At 44.7% G+C, this 19,945-nt stretch overlaps 1 protein-coding gene across 1 annotated transcript; it reads left to right on the forward strand.

The window, feature by feature from the left end:
• The first annotated feature begins 3,988 nt into the window (after positions 1-3,988).
• On the forward strand, positions 3,989-12,402 carry LOC123413099 (26S proteasome non-ATPase regulatory subunit 2 homolog A-like). The gene is made up of 25 exons (XM_045106047.1): positions 3,989-4,111; positions 4,222-4,322; positions 5,064-5,184; positions 5,265-5,324; positions 6,097-6,164; positions 6,556-6,589; positions 7,247-7,318; positions 7,524-7,562; positions 7,647-7,765; positions 7,850-7,970; positions 8,059-8,133; positions 8,325-8,483; positions 8,585-8,692; positions 8,763-8,843; positions 9,034-9,174; positions 9,260-9,364; positions 9,467-9,685; positions 9,988-10,104; positions 10,208-10,443; positions 10,983-11,040; positions 11,120-11,227; positions 11,338-11,423; positions 11,512-11,620; positions 11,705-11,883; positions 11,964-12,402. The coding sequence occupies exons 1-25, from the start codon at positions 3,989-3,991 to the stop codon at positions 12,034-12,036; spliced, it is 2,712 nt and encodes a 903-aa protein (XP_044961982.1). The 3' UTR covers positions 12,037-12,402.
• Positions 12,403-19,945: the final 7,543 nt, after the last annotated feature.

Here is a 19,945-nt window from a genome sequence, read left to right on the forward strand (position 1 = left end):
GCATGGTGTGAAGATCTGCCCGAGAGCACCTTGTGTTTCACATCTTCTGTTTGCGGACGATTCCATGCTCCTCATCAAAGTTGAACAGCAGGAAGTAGCATCACTTCATGAAGCTTTGCAGGCATATGAAGCCTGTTCGGGGCAATGCATTAACACGAAGAAGTCAACCATCATGTGTTAGTCCCAATACATGTGATAATGATAGGAATTCAGTGAAGGCCTAGCTAGGAATTCTTAGTGAGAACTGGAATAAAAAATATCTTGGGCCGCCTGTCCACGTTGGACGTTCAAGGAAGAGAGCCTGCAATTATATCAAACGAAACATGTGCGGGCCTGTGTATGGATGGCAGGAGAAATTGTTGGCAAAGGAAAGCAAGGAGGTCTTGGTTAAAACTATAGGGCAGGCTATCCCCACCTATGCTATGTCCTGCTTTGATCTGACTGAAACATTCTACGCGGAGTTGAACACACTCCTTGGTAACTTCTGGTGGAGCCAGCAGGATAAGCAGAACACCATGCATTGGCTTAGTTGGGAGAAACTTTCACAACCCAAGGCCATGGGTGGACTCGCTTTCCGGTACATGCACACGTTCAACTTAGCCATGCTGTCGAGACAAGGCTGGAGGATTGTGCAGAATCCTTTAAGCTTGTGTGCAAGGGTTTTAAAGGCACACTATTTTCCTTCCTGTTCGTCTTTGGAGGTATGGCACATGATGATATTTCATATTCTTGGCGTAGTATTCTCCAAGGGATGGATGTTGTGAAACAGGGCTACATCCGGAGGGTCGGAGACGGCGCACGAATCAATATATGGCTGGATCCTTGGCTCCCTAGGCCCTGCTCGAGGCAAGTAATCACACCGAAGGGAGCTAGCCTGCTGAATTATGTGCATGAATTACTTTGGCCGATCACAAGTGGATGGGATGAACGCCTAATTAGGGACACTTTCTGTGTGGAGGATGCCCGCTATATACTCCAGATCCCGTTGCGAGACGGGGTTGAGGACTTCATCGCTTGGCACTTTGATTCTAAGGGCGCTCATTCAGCAAAGAGTGCCTACAAGCTGCTAGTGGAATTGAACAAGCAAAAAAGAAGCGGGGCACCAAGCACGAGCGGTGCGGGCACTGGCCAACTTGATAGTTGGCCGGACCAGACCTGGAAGCGGATCTGGAAGATCCCCTGCCCAGCAAAGCTACAAATGTTTGTCTGCGGATCCGTCACGAGTCCCTAGCCTTATGCACAAACTTGGTGAGACGAGGTGTGAAGCTCGAGTCATCGACCTGCTTCCTATGCGGCAGGGGGAGGAGGATGGTGGCCACCTGTTCATAAAATGTAAGGCAGTGAAGGAGGCTTGGAGGCACTTGGCACTGGAGCTAGAGTGGATTTGGCTCGAGGGGATCGGGAGCGTGCATGCAATCCTCGACTCTTTATGGGGTCTAGATGAGAAGAAAAGGGTGCTAATCATATCCTTCTGGTGGCATTGGTGGAAAAGGGGTCTAGACCGACCTCAACCGCCATCGCTGCCGATCTCAACCCACCCGCCTCCGCGGCCGTACCTCTCCCCGCTCACTTCCCCCGTTGCGGCGCTCGAGCACATCGCGTCGACCCTGATCCACCCTGGCGTGTGCCCAGGCCGCTGCCACACCACTCGCCGCCGCGGCTGACCTCAACCACCACTGTTGTCGATCTTAACCCACCCGCCTCCACGGTCGTACCTCCGCCCGCTTGTTGCCCCCGTTTCGGCGCTCGAGCACAACTTCTAGATCAAATCAACACGACGGCTACAGTGACTAGGGATGATGCGTCTGCTCGATGCAGAACAACGGTGGCGCAGATAAGGCGCGGCGGAGCGAAGTACTTGCAGGTGGAGGCGGGCCTCCATGGCTCACACGGGGAACTCCGAGGCTACGACGCGACAACAACGACTCCTTATGGCTAGATAGAGGCGGCTAACCCTTGCTCCCCTCATCGTATCCCCTCCTCCGCCAGGAACTCATCATCTGGTGTGATCCCCTCCCCATGCCTCCAACCGTGTGCCAAGCACCGGCAAGAAATTTTGTTTTGTGGGGATTTGTTTGCTCATAAATGAATGTATTGAATGTAAGATTGTATTGTTGTAGAGACAGAGAATGGAACACCACCTTGAGTTTGTCATCTGATCCCACCGTGACATTTTTTTAAAAAGCCCTTGTTATTTTTGTTATTCAACCCGCGCTCCATCATTTATCTGCAACGCAAAAGGAAAAAAACGATTCGCTGCAAAAATTATACCCGTACGCATCGCCTCCTCCCGTCGACCCTGGGCCACCCTCGCCTGTGCCCAGGCCGCCGCGGCCGACCTCAACCGCCACCGCTGCCGATCTCAACCCACCCGCCTCCGCGGTCGTACCTCTCCCCGCTCACTTCCCCCGTTGCGGCGCTCGAGCGCATCGCGTCGACCCTGATCCACCCTGGCGTGTGCCCAGGCCGCTGCCACGCCACTCGCCGCCGCGGCCGACCTCAACCACCACTGATGTCGATCTCAACCCACCCGCCTCCGCGGCCGTACCTCTGCCCGCTTGCTGCCCCCGTTTCGGCGCTCGAGCACAGCTTCTGGATCAAATCAACGCGACATCTATAGTGACTAGGGATGATGCGTCTGCTCGATGCAGAACGGCGGTGGCGCGCGGATAAGGCGCGGCAGAGCGAAGTACTTGCAGGTGGAGGCGGGCCTCCATGGCTCACACGGGGAACTCCGAGGTTATGTCGCGACAACGGCGACTCCTTATGGCCAGATAGATGCGCCTAACCCTTGCTCCCCTCATCGTATCCCCTCCTCCGGCAGGAACTCATCATCTGGTGTGATCCCCTCCCCATGCCTCCAACTCATCAAACTTGGTGAGACGAGGTGTGAAGCTCGAGTCATCGACCTGCTTCCTATGCGGCAGGGGGAGGAGGATGGTGGCCACCTGTTCATAAAATGTAAGGCAGTGAAGGAGGCTTGGAGGCACCTGGGACTGGAGCTAGAGCGGATTTGGCTCGAGGGGATCGGGAGCGTGCATGCAATCCTCGACTCTTTATGGGGTCTAGATGAGAAGAAAAGGGTGCTAATCATATCCTTCTGGTGGCATTGGTAGAACAACCGAAACAAAGTCAGAGAAGAAGAACTCCCAGTGCATGCGACAGAGATTGCGAGGCGGACGCGTTGTGATGCACTCGAATATGAGCAGGTTTTCTCGCCCGCTAAGCCTAAGAGACCCCCGGAGCAGTGGCAGCATCCTACAACCGAGATCACTAAATTCAACCTCGATGGCGCCTTCACCCCGGGCAACTCCCTCAGTGGGTGGGGTGTTGTGGCTCGCGACAGCTCAGGGCAGGTCGTCATCGCGCGGGCAGGACGGCAAGAGCTGGTTCATGTTGCCTTTGGTGCAGAGGTCAATGCCTCGACGACGGCGGTGACGACAACAACTGAACTGGGAGCCCAGAGTGAGTTTTGAGACGAATTCTAAGTTGTTGGCTGATGTGATGGATATTCGGCGCGTTGATACCTCGTCATATGCAGCAATCATTGAAGACATTAAATTTTAATTGAGGGTGTGGTTCTCCAACTGAAGTGTCAATGCGTGTAGAAGAACTCTCAATACGACTACACACGAGCTAGCCCAAATCGTTTGTAAATATTCCCTAAATGTATGTGTCGAATGAAATACTATTGTTTCACCGAGTGTGTCTACTTACATGTTGAGCAATATGCCCGAACGTCGTTGATCTATACAGCTTTGCTTTCCTTAATAAAAAAATACAGTAGTAACCAGGCAAAGATCGGTTCGCCGGTTCGCCAGCTGGGATCGCTATATAAACACTTCGCTTTACGTTGGATTGACTTCCTTGAAAGATCACCACACCACACCATACCAGCCAACTCAAATCCTCCTCCCCTCCCTCTCCTCCCTCCCATTCCGATTCCCCAAACTCTCTCGTAAACCCTACCTCGCCGCGCGGGATCGCCATGCCGTCGCGCGGGGACGCCAGCGGCGGCGGCGGAGCGCCTACCGCCTCCCCCGCCCCGCCGCAGCCGGCCAAGGGCAAGGGGAAGATGAAGGGGGACGACCTGGTGAGCAGCGACGACCTCGCCGCTTCTCTCCCTTCTCTTCCCCCGCCTCCTCCCCGCGGGGCGGGGGCGCCGCTCGTCTTCTCTCTTACCGGTGCGGTCGCGTGACTCGCGTCTCGTGCCTGTCGCAGTCGGAGGAGGACCGCGAGCTCAAGGCGCGTCTCGAGGAGTGCGTGGAGCGGGCACAGAGCCCCGACCCCCGCCTCCGGGTAGAAGCCATCGACACCCTGAGGTAATGCCTGCTCCCGCCTCTGAACTTCCCCGGGATTCGGCCGCGTCGCTCTCAAATTTGGATGACCAGTTTAGGCGCGAAAACCAGATTCCGTGTGATTCGGGCGCGAAAACGAAATTCGGTTCCGATGCAAGCGTTTGTCGCGGCGCTGCTCAGTTTCTAGTCTCCCGCACCGCTGTCAATTTTGGTTAGTTTCGGTTCTGGTCTCCTGCTTAGTTCCGGTTCGAATCCAGGCGCGTCGCTGTCAATTTTGGATGGCCATTTTTACGCGCGAATTCAGGCGTGTGATTCCGTGTGATCCGTTCTCTCGATTCGCATGCAAATGTTTGTTGCGCCGCTGTTTAGCTTGTAGTCTCCTGCACCCTAGTCTCTGGGTTGATTGCTCGATTTACCCACCGGTATGCACTGCAATCTGCAGGCGACTTTATGGGAAATGTTACGCTCTGCGAAATTCACTGTCATGAAAATTTGCAAGGGTACCGATTTCGGGCGCAGTTAGAGGCTTGTTATATCCCTCTACTCTTAAAGTTGGCACAGGATACTAGGAAATCACAATTCTTATTGCGTCATACTTTCGCTGTTGAATTTCCCTATCATGTTATGATGGGATATTTGATTTGATTTGTTCGTTTTGAATGGTGCATCCTACTGCTGCTATTGACTCCAGCACTGCATTCCTCAAACAGCTAATATGCCATTTTTCTTCTCCGTTCATAGTTAACTGTGATTAATGCTTAACAGGAAAGAGATTCGTGCGGCGACAAGCTCAATGACGTCTGTCCCGAAACCACTCAAATTCCTCCGTGCACACTACGGAACTCTCAAGGCTTACTTTCCGAGAATGCGGAATCCTGTACAGAAGGTATCAAGGGATTGCTGATGTCTCAGTTGAGCCAAGGTTAAGTACTGCGGTGCTCATGGTTGTTTGTTCTTATCGTGCAGAAACATATGGCTGACATTCTGTCAGTATTGGCCTTGACAACGTCTGCTGAAGGAGAAAGGGTATGCGGAAATACCAAAGCACTGTTTAAACATTTGTTCATTTCCTTCTGCTAGTATCTTTCTTTTTTATAAATGACCATCGCGTGAAATTCCGAGCAAGATATACTCTACAAATTGTTTTCATTTATTTCTAGTTCATAGTGGTTAGAGTTTGCTTTAGCACTCATAAATACGCATCTTAAAAGCAGGCTAGATGGCATAAGCAAAGAGCAAATATGTGAAGGCCCCAAACAAAAATCTAGATTAACGGCCTCATCCCTTTGTTATGCGGTAACTAACCTGAACCCACTAAAATATTTAGTCGTGTGGGCCGCTGGGACCAAGGGCAAGGATTAATCTTCATCGTAACTTACCTATGGCTCGATCATGTGTCATCCTGTATTACCCCAGTCGACCAGTATCGGCATCAACACAAGGGCCATCAATTGACTTATTTAACATCTGGATTGATCATCCTGTGCGTAATGTTGCTGGCGAAAGAACCACATCTGTCACTGCTGACTGCAACTTTAACAGTGTTATGCTTTGACATAAACCAGATAGCTAACAGACACCTAGTCCTTTTCTTTGCTCGGATATTTTAACACCAGAACCTACATGTAGTTACATTTACTTTAATACAGGTTTTCCCTCATCGTAAACCACCTAACTTCCATTATACTACTGCATAAGCTTTTTTGGAAAGCTGAATACTGAAATGAGCACCTAGATTTAATTCACCATTACTGTATAGGGCTGGCTTGCTAAACTTTGCTTCCTTTTCTTGTTTTAGGAAAGCCTGAAGTACTGTATGATGGGCTCTTTAGTTGATATATGTTCATGGGGTCATCAATACGTGAGGTTATGACATTATTCAGCCCCCTAGCTGTAATTCTAACCTTACCTTTTCTTCATGTTACTTGTTACTAGCTCCCTATTAGCATTATTTACTATTTTGTCTTCGTATACACTATTTTCCATCCTTGTAGCTACAAATACAACGTGATCTGTTTTTTTTTTTGATACGCTCTCAAATGCAATACTAAATCTAAAGAATCACTCTTAAGTATTTTGTTGTTGTTCCAGTTTGAATGTTATTGACTTATCATCCTAGTCATTCTGCCATGTCAAATGTAAGCTATATTGTTTGGAAATTAATGGGCTGTAGTATTGCTCTTAAGCTTTTTTTGTTGCGGACGCTCAAGCTGTTTCATATAGTGGGCTCTAATTATGTCAATGTCTTGTTCGACAGAAACTTGGCTCTTGAAATTGGACAAGAATGGAAGGTTTGATCCTAATCCACTTCATCGTTTGTGTTGCATGATTTCTTGTATCTTCTTCATAGTACCCTGTTCTGTAGTATGATGTTCACTTTCTGTCCGGATGGCATGCCATTTCGCGTGTTAGTTCCGTTTTCCCTGAACATGTACATAGTATATGCTAAATATACATTTTCAGCAAAAAGTAATGGGTGTTTAACTGAATAACCATGAATTGAAATTGGCCCACCCCTGGCTCTCTTCACAGTAGTATGACATCCAATTTCTGTCTAGATGTTGTTGATTATAATCAATAGGTTTCAATCGTTATTCATGGTAGCATGACATCCAATTTCTGTCTATATGTTGTATATTGGAAATGAAAGTGTTTTGATTGTTTTCCCTCGAACCTTTTGACTTTATTGTCAGTATGTATATACCTTACTGGTTGATGTACCATAATTTCTGTGGCTCTCCAGCTGACAAGACTCTTGAAGTTGTGGTTGCTGGTTTGCTATCTCTTAATGCATTTTATTTTGTTAGAAAATATGTTCCATCAACTCTTTTTTTTGTTATCTACTCCGTATGCTATAGTGTATTAGTTCTTCCATGCACCTGGGCTTAAATATGCAAACTTTATGCTTGGTCTCCTATTTGTAATGTTAACCTTTTCTTGTTTTGCAGGACAATGGCTCATCAACTCCAATTGAATCCAAAATAGAACTAGTGCTGGAAATTGTCAAATTTCACATGAAGGTTGATTCTGATAAGATTTTGTGTGTTGCATTTGTTTCATTTTGTTACTTCATATGTGAAATATGCTAATCGTTAATTGATAACCAATAGTAACTGTTTAAAAGAAACTCACAGTGATTAATTCATTGATTTTTCCAACCGGGCTCACACCGCTTTCCATTAATTCATTGATGGATTGAGAGTTTGATGGGTTTTGTTATTGTAGCATAATGCTGAAACTGAAGCGCTGGATCTTCTGATGGAGGTTTGGGGCAACATTTTTGTTTGCATTAATGGATCAGTTTTATACTTATTGAGATGCAACTGAAGCTTGGTATTCCTTACTTAGGTTGGATACCTTGAGGTGCTTACAGGCAAAAAATATGAAAAATACTTCACGATGCTACTTGATCTTGTTGACTCTACCAACTACAAAAGGGCATGCTTGTATTTGACTAGTTGTTCTATGTACGTGAGTGAATTTATTATATTCTCTAATTTTATCAAGATTAAACTTGTGACCACTCGTTATGTTGGGGTGGAAACTGGCAGATACCTTTTGACTCCTGACCGTGAGGCCTATGTGGCCACACTTGACATTGCCTATGCCATGTACTTGAAGTTTAGGGATCTTGCAAGTGCTTTGCGGATTGTGCTTGTCAATATCGGCAAGGTGGGTGAATGAATTCTGCCTGTGATTTTGAGGTCCGAAATTCAATGGCACTAACATCGATTTCAATGTCTTCTTGTGTTGTGGTCAGAATGTGAAGATGGTATTTGGCGAAACTACAGATTTCTCCCTGAAGCAGCAATTCACATTTATGATAGCACGCTATGTGAGTCTCATCCATGCTCACAGACATGCAACAGAAGCAAAGTTACCTATTTTTGCCATCGTTCGCTGATCTATAATTCTGATAATTGGGATAGTTTGTATCTATAGATTCCATACAACAGATAGTTTAGATCTTTTGAGCAGACTCCTTGATTTGTACTTTCCTTTATCAGTGTGCTCTTCTTATTGAAGGGTTTAAGCGTGGAGATAGATGATGAGATGGTTGCAGATGAAAATGAGAAGAATGCTTTGCAGGAAATAGTTTATAACACCAAACTGAGTGAGGGGTACCATACCCTTGTGCGGGATATTGGTGTCATGGAGCCAAAATCTCCAGAGGACATATATAAGGTAGTATTTTGTTAGGTTATTTGCTGATTCAGTTTTTTCAGCAGTTTGTTAGTTTGTTTAAGCACCCCAGTTTAAATTTAAAAGACATGCTCATTTGTTAGGTTCATCTGATTGGCGGTCGAGGTACCAGAAGCTCCAGCCTTGATTCTTTAAGGCCGAATTTGGCCGCAATTTTTGTCAATGCATTTGTGAATGCTGGTTATTGCCAGGTTAGCTCTTATGAATTTCCTCGCCATCTTTAGGGAAAGTAATGATATTAAGATCATGTTCTTGTTGCAGGACAAACTCATGACTGCAATACCAGATTATTTGCTATTCAAGAACAACGAACTTTCGAAAGCCAGTGTAGTAGCTAGTCTGGTACTGATATAATTTTATTTCTATTAAATGCACCTTTTAGATTACTATTCCCTCTGTATCAAAATACAAGACGTTCTTTTAGGTTAGTTTAGCCTACAAAAACGGTCTTATATTTTGGTACAGAGGTAGTAGTTGATACTGTATTTTACTTATAAGATAACAGTACTAAATACTAATAGGTCATTTTCAGGGAATGATACATCTGTGGGATCCTGATTCAGGATTTGCCAAACTTGACAAGTACCTGCACAGCAATGATACTGATGTTGTTGCAGGAGCTTTGTTAGGTATAGGGATTGTCTCTTGTGGTGTGAAGAATGATAGGGATCCTGTACGTGCCACCCTACCCTACTGTATCGATCCTCTTGCTCTTCTAATGCAAGTCTTCTGCTTTAATAACCTCTTATGTTCTCCAGGCACTTGCTCTTATTTCTGAGTATAGCAAGGGTGCAGCATCAATTACACGAATCGGGGGATTGTTGGGTCTTGGTATTGCTTATGCTGGGTCCCAGAAAGACGAGGTCAAATCAATACATTCCCCTATAGCTGAAATACCCTTATTTTTTCGAGAACAGCTGAAATACCCTTATTATCTTGCATTGATACAGTTTCCGAATTTTCAGCTTAAATCACATTTCTCAGTTATCTTGAGTAACCCCCAAACACCTTTGGAGGACTTAGTGTTCTCTGCCATCTCCTTGGGATTGGTGTTTGTTGGTTCCTGCAATGAAGAGATTGCAGGGTCAATCATATCTGTCTTGAAAAATCACAGTGAGGAGCTTGCAGAGCCCACTATTCGTCTGCTTCCAGTTGCCGTTGGCCTTCTATATCTTGGAAAACAGGTAATTTTGTTGTTCCTCCGTAGTAAGATTCACAGCTTCTTGTACATTTTTTTTTCTTGTTGCGGAGCATAGAATAATTATAAAACATGTATTCTATCGTTTCGGTAACTAACCTTATACTTATGGACATCCTTTTATGATACAGTATATCTTAAACCCATGCTTTGGCTGGTTTCTCTCCATTGTTGTAAAGAAGTTTCATCTGTATATTTAAATAATTTATATTTTGTATGTGTGTGTGTGCATGTACACAGGCTTATGCATTTTTCCTATTCATTTTGTTGATCTTAACAACACATCAGGAGATGGTGGATGCTACTGCTGATGAGGTTTCTAAAGCATTGGAAGAACCATTAAGGAAGTACTGTGGCCTGACTCTTACGTCTTTGGCATATGCTGGGACAGGGAATGTGCTTAAGGTGATTTGTCTTGAAAAGATACATGAATTGTAGAGAGGCTGTACGATACCAACAAGCTCAATGCGTAGCTAGTTTTTATGAACCATGCCATTTGGATTTTCAGGTTCAGGAGCTCCTTCGTTGTTGCTCAGATTATGAACCATGCCATTTGGATTTGGAGAAAGGTGGAACCGGCCAAGGGCCAGCAGTCCTTGGAATTGCTCTTATTGCCATGGCTGAAGAATTAGGAGCTGAAATGGCTGTACGGTCCCTCGAGCACCTTTTACAGTATGGTGATCTTAGTATTAGAAGAGCGGTTCCTCTTGCTCTTGGCATGCTCTGCATATCCAATCCAAAGGTATTCTCTGTACTGTTGAAATTGAATGTTTTGCCGGGGGTTATCCTCCTTTTATATAAGTTTGCTTTTGCCGGGGGTTATCCTCCTTTTCGAAAAAAGAAATAGAAGTTTGCTTTTTTTCTATAACATTAAATGGAAATGAGTCAAACTTTTGCCATATTAATAGCCCTTCCAAATGCACCATGAAATTGAATGGAAACATTTCTTGGGTTAACTGAAGGATGACATGATGGAGCATTTGCATCTCTGTACTGTTGCACGCATACTTGCAATATATTAATATCAGTGGAAGCATAATAGGCTAAGAACATGCACGGCTGTTAGTTTTGCATGTGTTGCATCATCCATTTTGGTCCGGATGTGCTTTAAGAATATGCTTTGTTGGACACTTATTTGGTTTTACTTGATTATTGGCAACTACATTCTTTGCTGCTTCTTATTTGATTCTAGCTCATTGAGTGCCTGCAGTTATGGTATACTTGATTTAAATAGATTTTATCTTCCAGATGTCTAGTTTCATACTGTCTGCATGTCATGTAGGCGTCGTTGTGGACACACTGAGTAGACTGAGCCATGATGCGGACGGTGCAGTGTCAATGGTTAGCAACTTTGTCACAATATAGCATATTAATGCCTCTTGAAGCTTAAGGTTACGTTTGGTCAAATTGGTACATGCAGGCTGCAATCATCTCACTGGGCTTGATAGGTGCTGGTACAAACAATGCACGTATAGCCAGGTTGCTTCGTAAGCTCTCGAGTCAGGAATATGGCGATTATCTGTATTGTGTAAGTACAAACCCACAGCAAAAATAAATAAATTATGTCCTTTTTTAAACGCTAGTAAGATTTCCTGTGGTTATTTAAGTTTCAGATGAGTCGATTTCGTTTGATTTCAGGTGAGGATTGCCCAGGGTCTTCTTCACCTTGGGAAGGGCTTGCTGACACTTGACCCATACCACTCTGACAGGCTACTTCTATCTCCGTGAGTAATGTGCCCCATATGCTTTCCCTTCGGTTTTACTGGAAGCACGTTTCAAAAAGCTCTTGTTGTTGTTGTTGTCACTTTTCAGCGTAGCGCTAGCTGGGCTTGTAACCGTTCTGCACGCATGCCTTGCCATGCAACCCATCATCGTCAAAAAGTATCCCTACATGCTATACATCCTCGCCCTTGCTATGCAGGTATGTATCTCCTACCGAGGACTCAGTGGTAGAGTTAAAGAAGAATCACATGATTTGAAATGTATGTTTCTCTGCTCGGAACAGCCTAGGATGTTACTGACCGTGGATGAGGATCTCAAGCCCCTCCATGTTCCTGTTCGCGTCGGCCAAGCAGTCGACGTGGTTGGTCAGGCGGGAAGTCCCAGGACCATCACTGGCTTCCGGACGCACAGCACGCCTGTATTGCTCGCTGCAGGGGAGCGAGCTGAGCTAGCAACTGAAAAGTAACTACAGGACGTTTCGCAGATGAATCATGTTCAGTAACTTGATTCTTGCTTGAGCTTATTGCTGTTCCTTCGTGTAGATATATTCCGCTGACACCAGTTCTGGAGGGCTTTGTGATCCTGAGGAAGAACCCAGAGCATCATGAAGATTGAGAAATCAGTGCAATCCAAGCGTAAGCGGATGGAGTGTCATGAAGAGGCTTGGTCTACATCTAACTGTCACACAAGCAAACGGCAATGACTATTGTGAAGAGGCTGCAAATATTCCTTCAACAGAGTACAGCGACAATACAAAGTATAGAATAGCTAAGGGGCCAATGTACAGATGGAGACTGGGTAGTTTCTTTGAAAAGAGGAGAAACAACTTTTGTCGGGACGGGGAACAGAAATAGTGGGTGTGAGTGAAGGCTGTACATCATAGCCTCAAAATTTTGTGTTTTCACTCAATAGACCAGAGCAATTTTTGTGTTTCCCAGAACAAGAAAAGCTGGCCATGTTCCCTAACATGTTCTTATATAGTCTTTTTTTTTTTGTCCGATGTTTCTTCTTTTTCATAGGTCACCCATAATGTGCAATGCACAGAGATCCACAAACGATCAACTCTTTGCACCCATTTGTTGCAAAAGCAAATATATCCTATAGATGGATAAGCAAGCATTCTGTAAGAAAGCTGCTAAAGCTAGTGCACCGCCGTGACTCCAAGTTCTGTCATTCTTGATTTCATTGTTGATGGAGGTATTTTCTGCACATAGATTCAGGACTTTGCAAGTGATATCACCTGTATTCATCATACCCAGAAATAGTCTATCAACGGAACCTCCGGGACCTCGACAGGTGTCAAGTATTGAAATGTCAGCAGAGCTATGGAATGAACAACTCTGAAGGTGAAAAAAAAACCCTGCGGATTAATGTCAGTTACCTGGCTGGCTGGCTCAACTGGAATGTATGTAAGCACATCATTCAGAACAAAATAGCCTCCTTTTTGTGGAGCAAGGAAGAACGACTGAGTAAATCGACGCTTCATGGCATCAGGGACAGTAAAAGACCCACTAACTAAGAATCTACATTGTCTATCTGCATCGAACATCCCTTGAGGTATGTAGATACAAAGTGTTCATTGATATCCTAGTTAAGGACACACACAAAAAATCGATTAGAACCAATCAGGTGACTATAGCCCTTAAGACATCTCCAAGACGGACCCGCGAACCTCCCGTAATAGTCTAGACCGTGGAAGCCATTCAACGTGGTCCTGTATCAATCTGCAGGGCGCCCAGGACGCGATTTCTTTCGCAAACCTGAGAAAAACAGTGCGGGGGAGGGTTGCGGGAGTCCGAACCGCTACTTTGCCCGATTTTGATCGTCTTGGTCCACCAAAAACCCGTGCCCCCTCCCCGCATTGTTGGCGAGCATGTGAGCCAGGAGGCCCTGGTGGCATTGGCCGCTACGAACCCAAACTTCATCGCTGAGCAGCGTGCCATCTGCGATGCCATTCGCGCTTAAGCCGTTGCTCATCAGGAAGCGACCGCACGAAGGCGCAGTTGCAGGCGATCACAGAGGAGAAAAATGCGAGATGCGCCTCCTACACGCCACCAACGAACCATCAGGCGGTCTGGTGGGACGACGACAGCCAAGGCACCATCATTTCCCTCATCGACCTCACGTCCACCGACGATGGACAGGACGCAAACTCTTCCGAGGATGAGTAGGGCACGGGAGGCGGCAGGGCCTGGTGTCCCATGTGGACTGGTCGGTCTCCCATGTTCTACTCTTCCTCGATGGAGACCACACCTTCACTTCATCGGCCTTATCGTCGGTGCTCATGGAGATGGAGGATGCTGAACGACACGGGCTTGGACGCCAGGCCCCGTCGTCATAGGATAGGTTTAGGAGTGGGTCTTCTTTCTGTTGTGAATGTTCGAAATGTAATGAAATATATCGTGTTTGCATAAAATCTATCAAGTTTGGGCGAAATCCCATGTTTCTACGAAATTCGTCCCGTTAGTTTGAGTTATTGCCAAAATGTATGCGGTTAACGTTGGATGTACACCTCCCGCATATGTGTCCGCGGACTGGTCCCCCATGTCCACGGATGGACGTGAGAGGAAATTTGCAGGTTACTATTAGAGATGCGCTTATACAAAAGTGTGGACCGTAAGGTTGAATATTACATTAGTACTTTTTCTATCTTCTCTCTTCATCTTTCTTACCGTTTATTGTATTTGCCTAGAAATACGCATATAGTTAGGTTCTTACATTAGAGCTTACTTTACTTGGTTTTTTTACATCTATCTACTTCACATAGACAAAAGTGTAGGCTAGAAGCCGACTATTGTACTTGCTCTCACCACAATTCCATGAAGGCCTTCGATTAAACAAGATGAGATTACCCCATTAACTACATATGCTTAATTAACTGCAACAATAACAATACCAAAGCTGGCTGGTCACACAAACACATTTCGCTCCCAGCCCTAGTCAGCGTTGCATCTCGCCCCCTCTATCTTGCGTAAAGTAGCGAATAGAGGAAAATGAATACTTTTTATTCTATCTTGTTTCACCCCTCTATCTTCTCCAACACAAAGACTTTCAAGGAACGTATATAATTATATTTTTGCGGTTTTTCTAGCGAGCCCCATTATGGGAGTTTGCATGCACCGCAAAATTCTGCTAGAGTCATGCTAAAAGATATATCATAAAGATTAAACAATACTCTAGAAGTGTGAGGATGATATCGAAATCCATGCGTCAATGAATAAAATTATAGTGTTGGACACACTTATCTACAAAGAAGTCGGTGAGGCCGGTATTGTAAATGTACTGATCGAACTCCTCCTTAATACCTGCACCTCTCATGAACACATCGCATGGCCAGCGGCATGATTTAGCATCGGCCATGACTATGAGGCTTGTTCTGGGCTCAACATAAGCTTGTCGTACCGAGCCCTGGGTCGATGACTCACGCGAAGAACGCCTCCTTGAAGAACTTCTCCTAAGGAAATTCATTTTTCTACACACAAATTTCAGAATTTTTTTGACCACAAAATTATGTTAGAAAAACTTTGCAAGATTGGTAGAAACTACTGATATAGATGCCTAGAGGTCATATCAAGCATTCATACTATTTGAACTCAAAGAATTCAACATGCAAGCTCATTTTCAGTAGCACCAACTACAGCAAAATATGCAAAATATAAACCACTAGAGCAACAAATAATTGTAGGGATGAGAGAGTCACATAAGAGCAACAAATAATTGTAGGGATGAGAGAGTCACATAAGAGCAGCAAATAATTGTAGGGATGAGAGAGTCACATACCAAGGAGAAATTCCTCAAAACAATTTCCGAAACGAAGTTCCGAGCAAAGATATCAAAAATTTCAGTCGAGAGAGAGAGAGAGAGAGAGAGAGAGAGGGAGAGAGGGAGAGAGGGAGAGAGGGAGAGAGAGAGAGAGAGGGAGGGAGGGAGAGGGAGGGAGGGAGGGAGGGAAGGAGAGAGAGATACAGAGAGAGAGAGTATGAATTTTTCTGGAGGTAGGAGATGGCATGGGTTGAAGAGATAAGGCAGGGAGACCCTATGGGACCCACAAGCTATCACGGCGCACCGAGGGGGTGGGCACGCCTTGTTGGCTTGTGGCCCACAGGTGCTCCTCCTTCCTGTGTTTTCAACATAAAAAATTCTTAAGTATTCCATAAAAAATTATGTTAACATTTTGTGGCAATCTAAGACTTTTTATTTTCGGGTCATTTTATTGCACGGGAAACTCAGAAAACAGGATAATCATGACATTTTATTTTATTTAATTAAGAAAGACAAAGAGTAAGCTAATAATATAGAGAGTTGTGCTTACTAAATTCAACACCCACATGTCTTTAAAAAAGGATCCATTAATATGGTTGATCAAGTCTTATTAATAACCGTTTCCGATTGACATGAAACCAAAGAATTTCCGTATGCCACTAAGTTACCTCGATGGGAATTTGCATATATCCCTGACAATAAGAATACCATATTTCTTCTTGGCAGTAGGAAGAGGAATTTTAAAACCTCCAATGATGACCATGTCACTAGGCTCAATGACATTAATATTATTAACCAAAGTTTGTTTCTTCAGAAAATGCACAATATGTTGTTTGCCATTGACATGAAAAATGACTTTGCTTTTGTTGCAACCAATAACAACCCCTGCAGTGTTTAAAAAAGGTCTACCAAGGATGATCGACATGTTGTCGTCCTCGGGCATATCAAGAATAATAAAGCTTGGTAAGATAGTAACATTTGCCACCACAACATGGTCATCTTTGCAAATTTCAATAGGTAAAGCAGTGGATTTATCAGCCATTTGCAAGGATATCTCACTAGGCGTAAGTTTACTCAAATCAAGTCTTTTATATAGAGAGAAGGGCATATCACTAACACCGGCTCCTAAATCATATAAAGAAATTTTAACATAATTTCTTTTAACGGAACAAGGTATTGTCGGTATACCCGGATCTCCCAACTTTGTAGGTACTCCACCATCAAAAGAACAATTAGCAAGCATAATAGTAATTTTAGTTTTAGGTATCTTTCTTTTGTTGGTAATAATATCCTTCATATACTTAGCATACAGAGGCATTTTCAAAATATCAGTCAAAGAATGCGCAAGTCTAATCATTTCAGCAAAGCGTTCAAAATCTTCCTCACCCTTACTCTTATAAGGCTTATGAGGGAATGCCATGAGTTTTTGAACCCATGGCTCCATTTCCTTACCATGTTTTCTAGCAACAAAGTCTTTATTCTCGTATCATTTATTTTTGGGATGTGGGTTATCAAGATCTTCAGCAGGTTCTATTTTCACATCATTATCATTTTCTTTATTAGTATCTGGTTGAGCATCTACATGAACATCATCATTATCATTATTGTTTTCATTATCACCGGGTGAATGTTCACTACCAGATTCTTGATAGTAGCAATTGTATGTCCTCAAGTTAACACAATAAATAATTAAATATAGCTATGCTCCCCGGCAAGGACGCTAGAAAAAGGTTTTGATAACCCACAAGTATAGGGGATCGCCACAGTCTTCACGGGTAGTATTTCACCTTAATTTATTGATTTGACACAAGGGGAGCCAAATAATATTTATCGGTCTTGACAGTTGAGTTGTAAAATCAAACACACGTGGATATCTCTCTACAGCAAAAGAGTTGTAAAATCAAACACACCTGGATATCTCTCTGCAGCAAAATATTTAGTAGCACGACAAATAATAGTAGTAGCGGTAACAATGATAGCAACAATGTAACAAGAGTAACAACAACAATTGAGTAGCAGGTGTGACAGTAACAACAACATGAGTAACTTAGCAAGATCCAGTATTTGTAAAGCGTAGGCACATGGATCAGCGATAAACAGATACGGATAACATCAATCATGTAATAGTTACACACTAGAGCGACATAGAACTAGCTCCAATTCATCAATATAATGTAGGCATGTATTTCGTATATAGTCATAGATGGTTGCGATAAGATTTTGCATGACACCTTTTGTCCTACCCTCCCATGGCAGTGAGGTCCTATTGGAAACTTAAGGATATTAAGGCTTCCTTTTAATAAAGAACCGAAACAAAGCATTAACATATAGTGAATACATCAACTCCTACAACTACAACAATCATCGGAAAGCATCCCAATTATTATCACCTTGGGGTATGCGGATCAAGACATGTAATAGGTTCATAAAATTTGCAAGATAGGATCCAAATACTTTTCATATTCATAGAGAACATAATAAGTTTAGATCTGAAATCATAGCACTCGGGCCCTAGTGACAAGCATTAAGCATAGCAAAGTCATAGCAACATTAATCTTAGAACATAGTGGATACTAGGGATCAAGGCCTATCAACTTAACTCAATTACATGATAAATCTCATCCAAACCTCATCACCATCCAGCGAACCTACTAAGGAATTACTCACACCCGATGGTGAGCATCATGGAATTGTTGATGGAGAAGGGTTAATGATGATGCCGGCGACGAATCCCCCTCTACAGAGCCCCAAACGGACTCGAGATGAGCCCTCCCGAGGAAGAATAGGAGGTGGCGATGACTCCATCTCGTAAAACGCGATGAAATATTCTCTCTATTTTTCTCCAAAAATAGGAATTTATAGGACTGAAATTAGGGTCGGAGAAGCCGCGTGTGCCCCACAAGCCATGAGGGTGCGACTACCCCCTCGCCGCACCATGTTGGCTTATGGCCCAGAGGCAGCCCCCTAGGGTGGTTGTTTGCTCCATAATTCATTAAATATTCCTGAAATAATTCATAAAAAGTTTCGTCCAATTTTGAAAACCTTTATTTTTGCATAAAAATAACACCAAGGTAGTTCTGCTGAAAACAGCGTGAATCCAGGTTAATTCCATTCAAATCATGTAAATTAGAGTCCAAAACTAGAGCAGAAGTGTTTGAAAAAGCTAGAGACGTATCAACAACTCCATGGTCGTGCGTGTACAACTCTCACGGTCGATGAGAGTGTGCACCTCCGCGGTTGTGCGTGAGGTACTATACCAATGAAAATGTGCACCTCCATGGGCGCGTGTGTACGACTATGGTGATGAAAGTGTGTAACACCATGGTCATGCATGTGTGACTATGCCTACGGGAGTGTGCAACTCCGCGAGCGTGCATGAGTTACTACACCAACTATCTATGTGGTCCTGTATGTGCGACTACAGTTGTGTGTGAAGTACTATGTCGATGAGAGAGTGCAACTCTCACAGCCAATGAGAGTGGACATCTATGCCGATGAGAGTTGCCAACTCCACGACCGTCCATGTTTAACTATGTGGACGAGAGTTTGCAACTCCAATGCCACACTTGTGCGACTATGCCAACAAAAGTGTGTAAGTCTATGGTTGTGCATGTGCGGCTATATAGACAAAAGTGTACAACTTTACGATAGTGCGTGGACATATAGTTTTCGTTGATGACACCCTGCTCCAACTAGGCTCCGAATAAAATGTGCTACTTCTGCAACTATCTCACCAACTATATAGTGGTCGATGTGCAACTCTGATAGTATAGTTGTGCTAATCTTTTCATAATCTTTAAAAATTATGAGATAATAATTTACAAAATATATACACATTGTCTAAATCAGTGTTAGCTGACCAAAATCTTGCATCTATTTACAACATAGACAACTCATCTATATATCATCGTATCGTGCTTTTTATAGGCGATCAAAGAACTACTAATGGGTGACCCTATACGTGGCCTTACCTCGGGTCGGGCCAGGCTTCGTGTCGGGCCTGACAAAGACCGCAACAAAAAATCCAAGCCTGAGTCCGCCCCGACCGTTGGGCCTGATTTTGAGGCCCAAGCCCGTCCCATCAGAGCAAAATCTCGTCGGGCCTCGGGCCGAGCCCTTCCCTAAATTGCAAAAAAGGCAGGCCCAAGCCCGGCCCATGAGAGCAAAATACCGTTGGGCCTCGGGCCGAGCCCTTCCCTAAATTGCAAAAAAGGCAGTCCCAAGCCTGACCCATCAGAGCAAAATCCCGTCGGGCCTCGGGCCGAGCCCTTCCCTAAATTACAAAAAAGGCAGGCCCAAGCCCGGCCCATCAGAGCAAAATCCCGCCGGGCCTCGGGTCGAGCCCTTCCCTAAATTATAAAAAAGGCAGGCCCAAGCCCGGCCCATCAAAGCAAAACCCCGTCAGGCCTCGGGCCGGGCCCTTCCCTAAATTGCAAAAAAGGCAGGCCCAAGCCCGACCCATCAGAGCAAAATCCCGTCGGGCCTCGGGCCGGGCCCTTCCCTAAATTGTAAAAAAGGCAGGCCCAAGCCCGACCCATCAGAGAAAAATCCCGTCGGGCCTCGGGCTGGGCCCTTCCCTAAATTGCAAAAAGGCAGGCCCAAGCCCGACCCAATAGAGCAAAATCCCGTCGGGCCTTGGGCCGGGCCCTTCCCTAAATTGCAAAAAAGGTAGGCCCAAGCCCGACACTACGAGAGATATGTCAACTAACGACCTTATGGCAGTGACACTCTCACAAATGGTTAGAATTCTATGACCATTTGA

This window comes from Hordeum vulgare, chromosome 7H (assembly GCF_904849725.1).
Source record: "Hordeum vulgare subsp. vulgare chromosome 7H, MorexV3_pseudomolecules_assembly, whole genome shotgun sequence".
Classification (NCBI taxonomy): Eukaryota; Viridiplantae; Streptophyta; class Magnoliopsida; order Poales; family Poaceae; genus Hordeum; species Hordeum vulgare.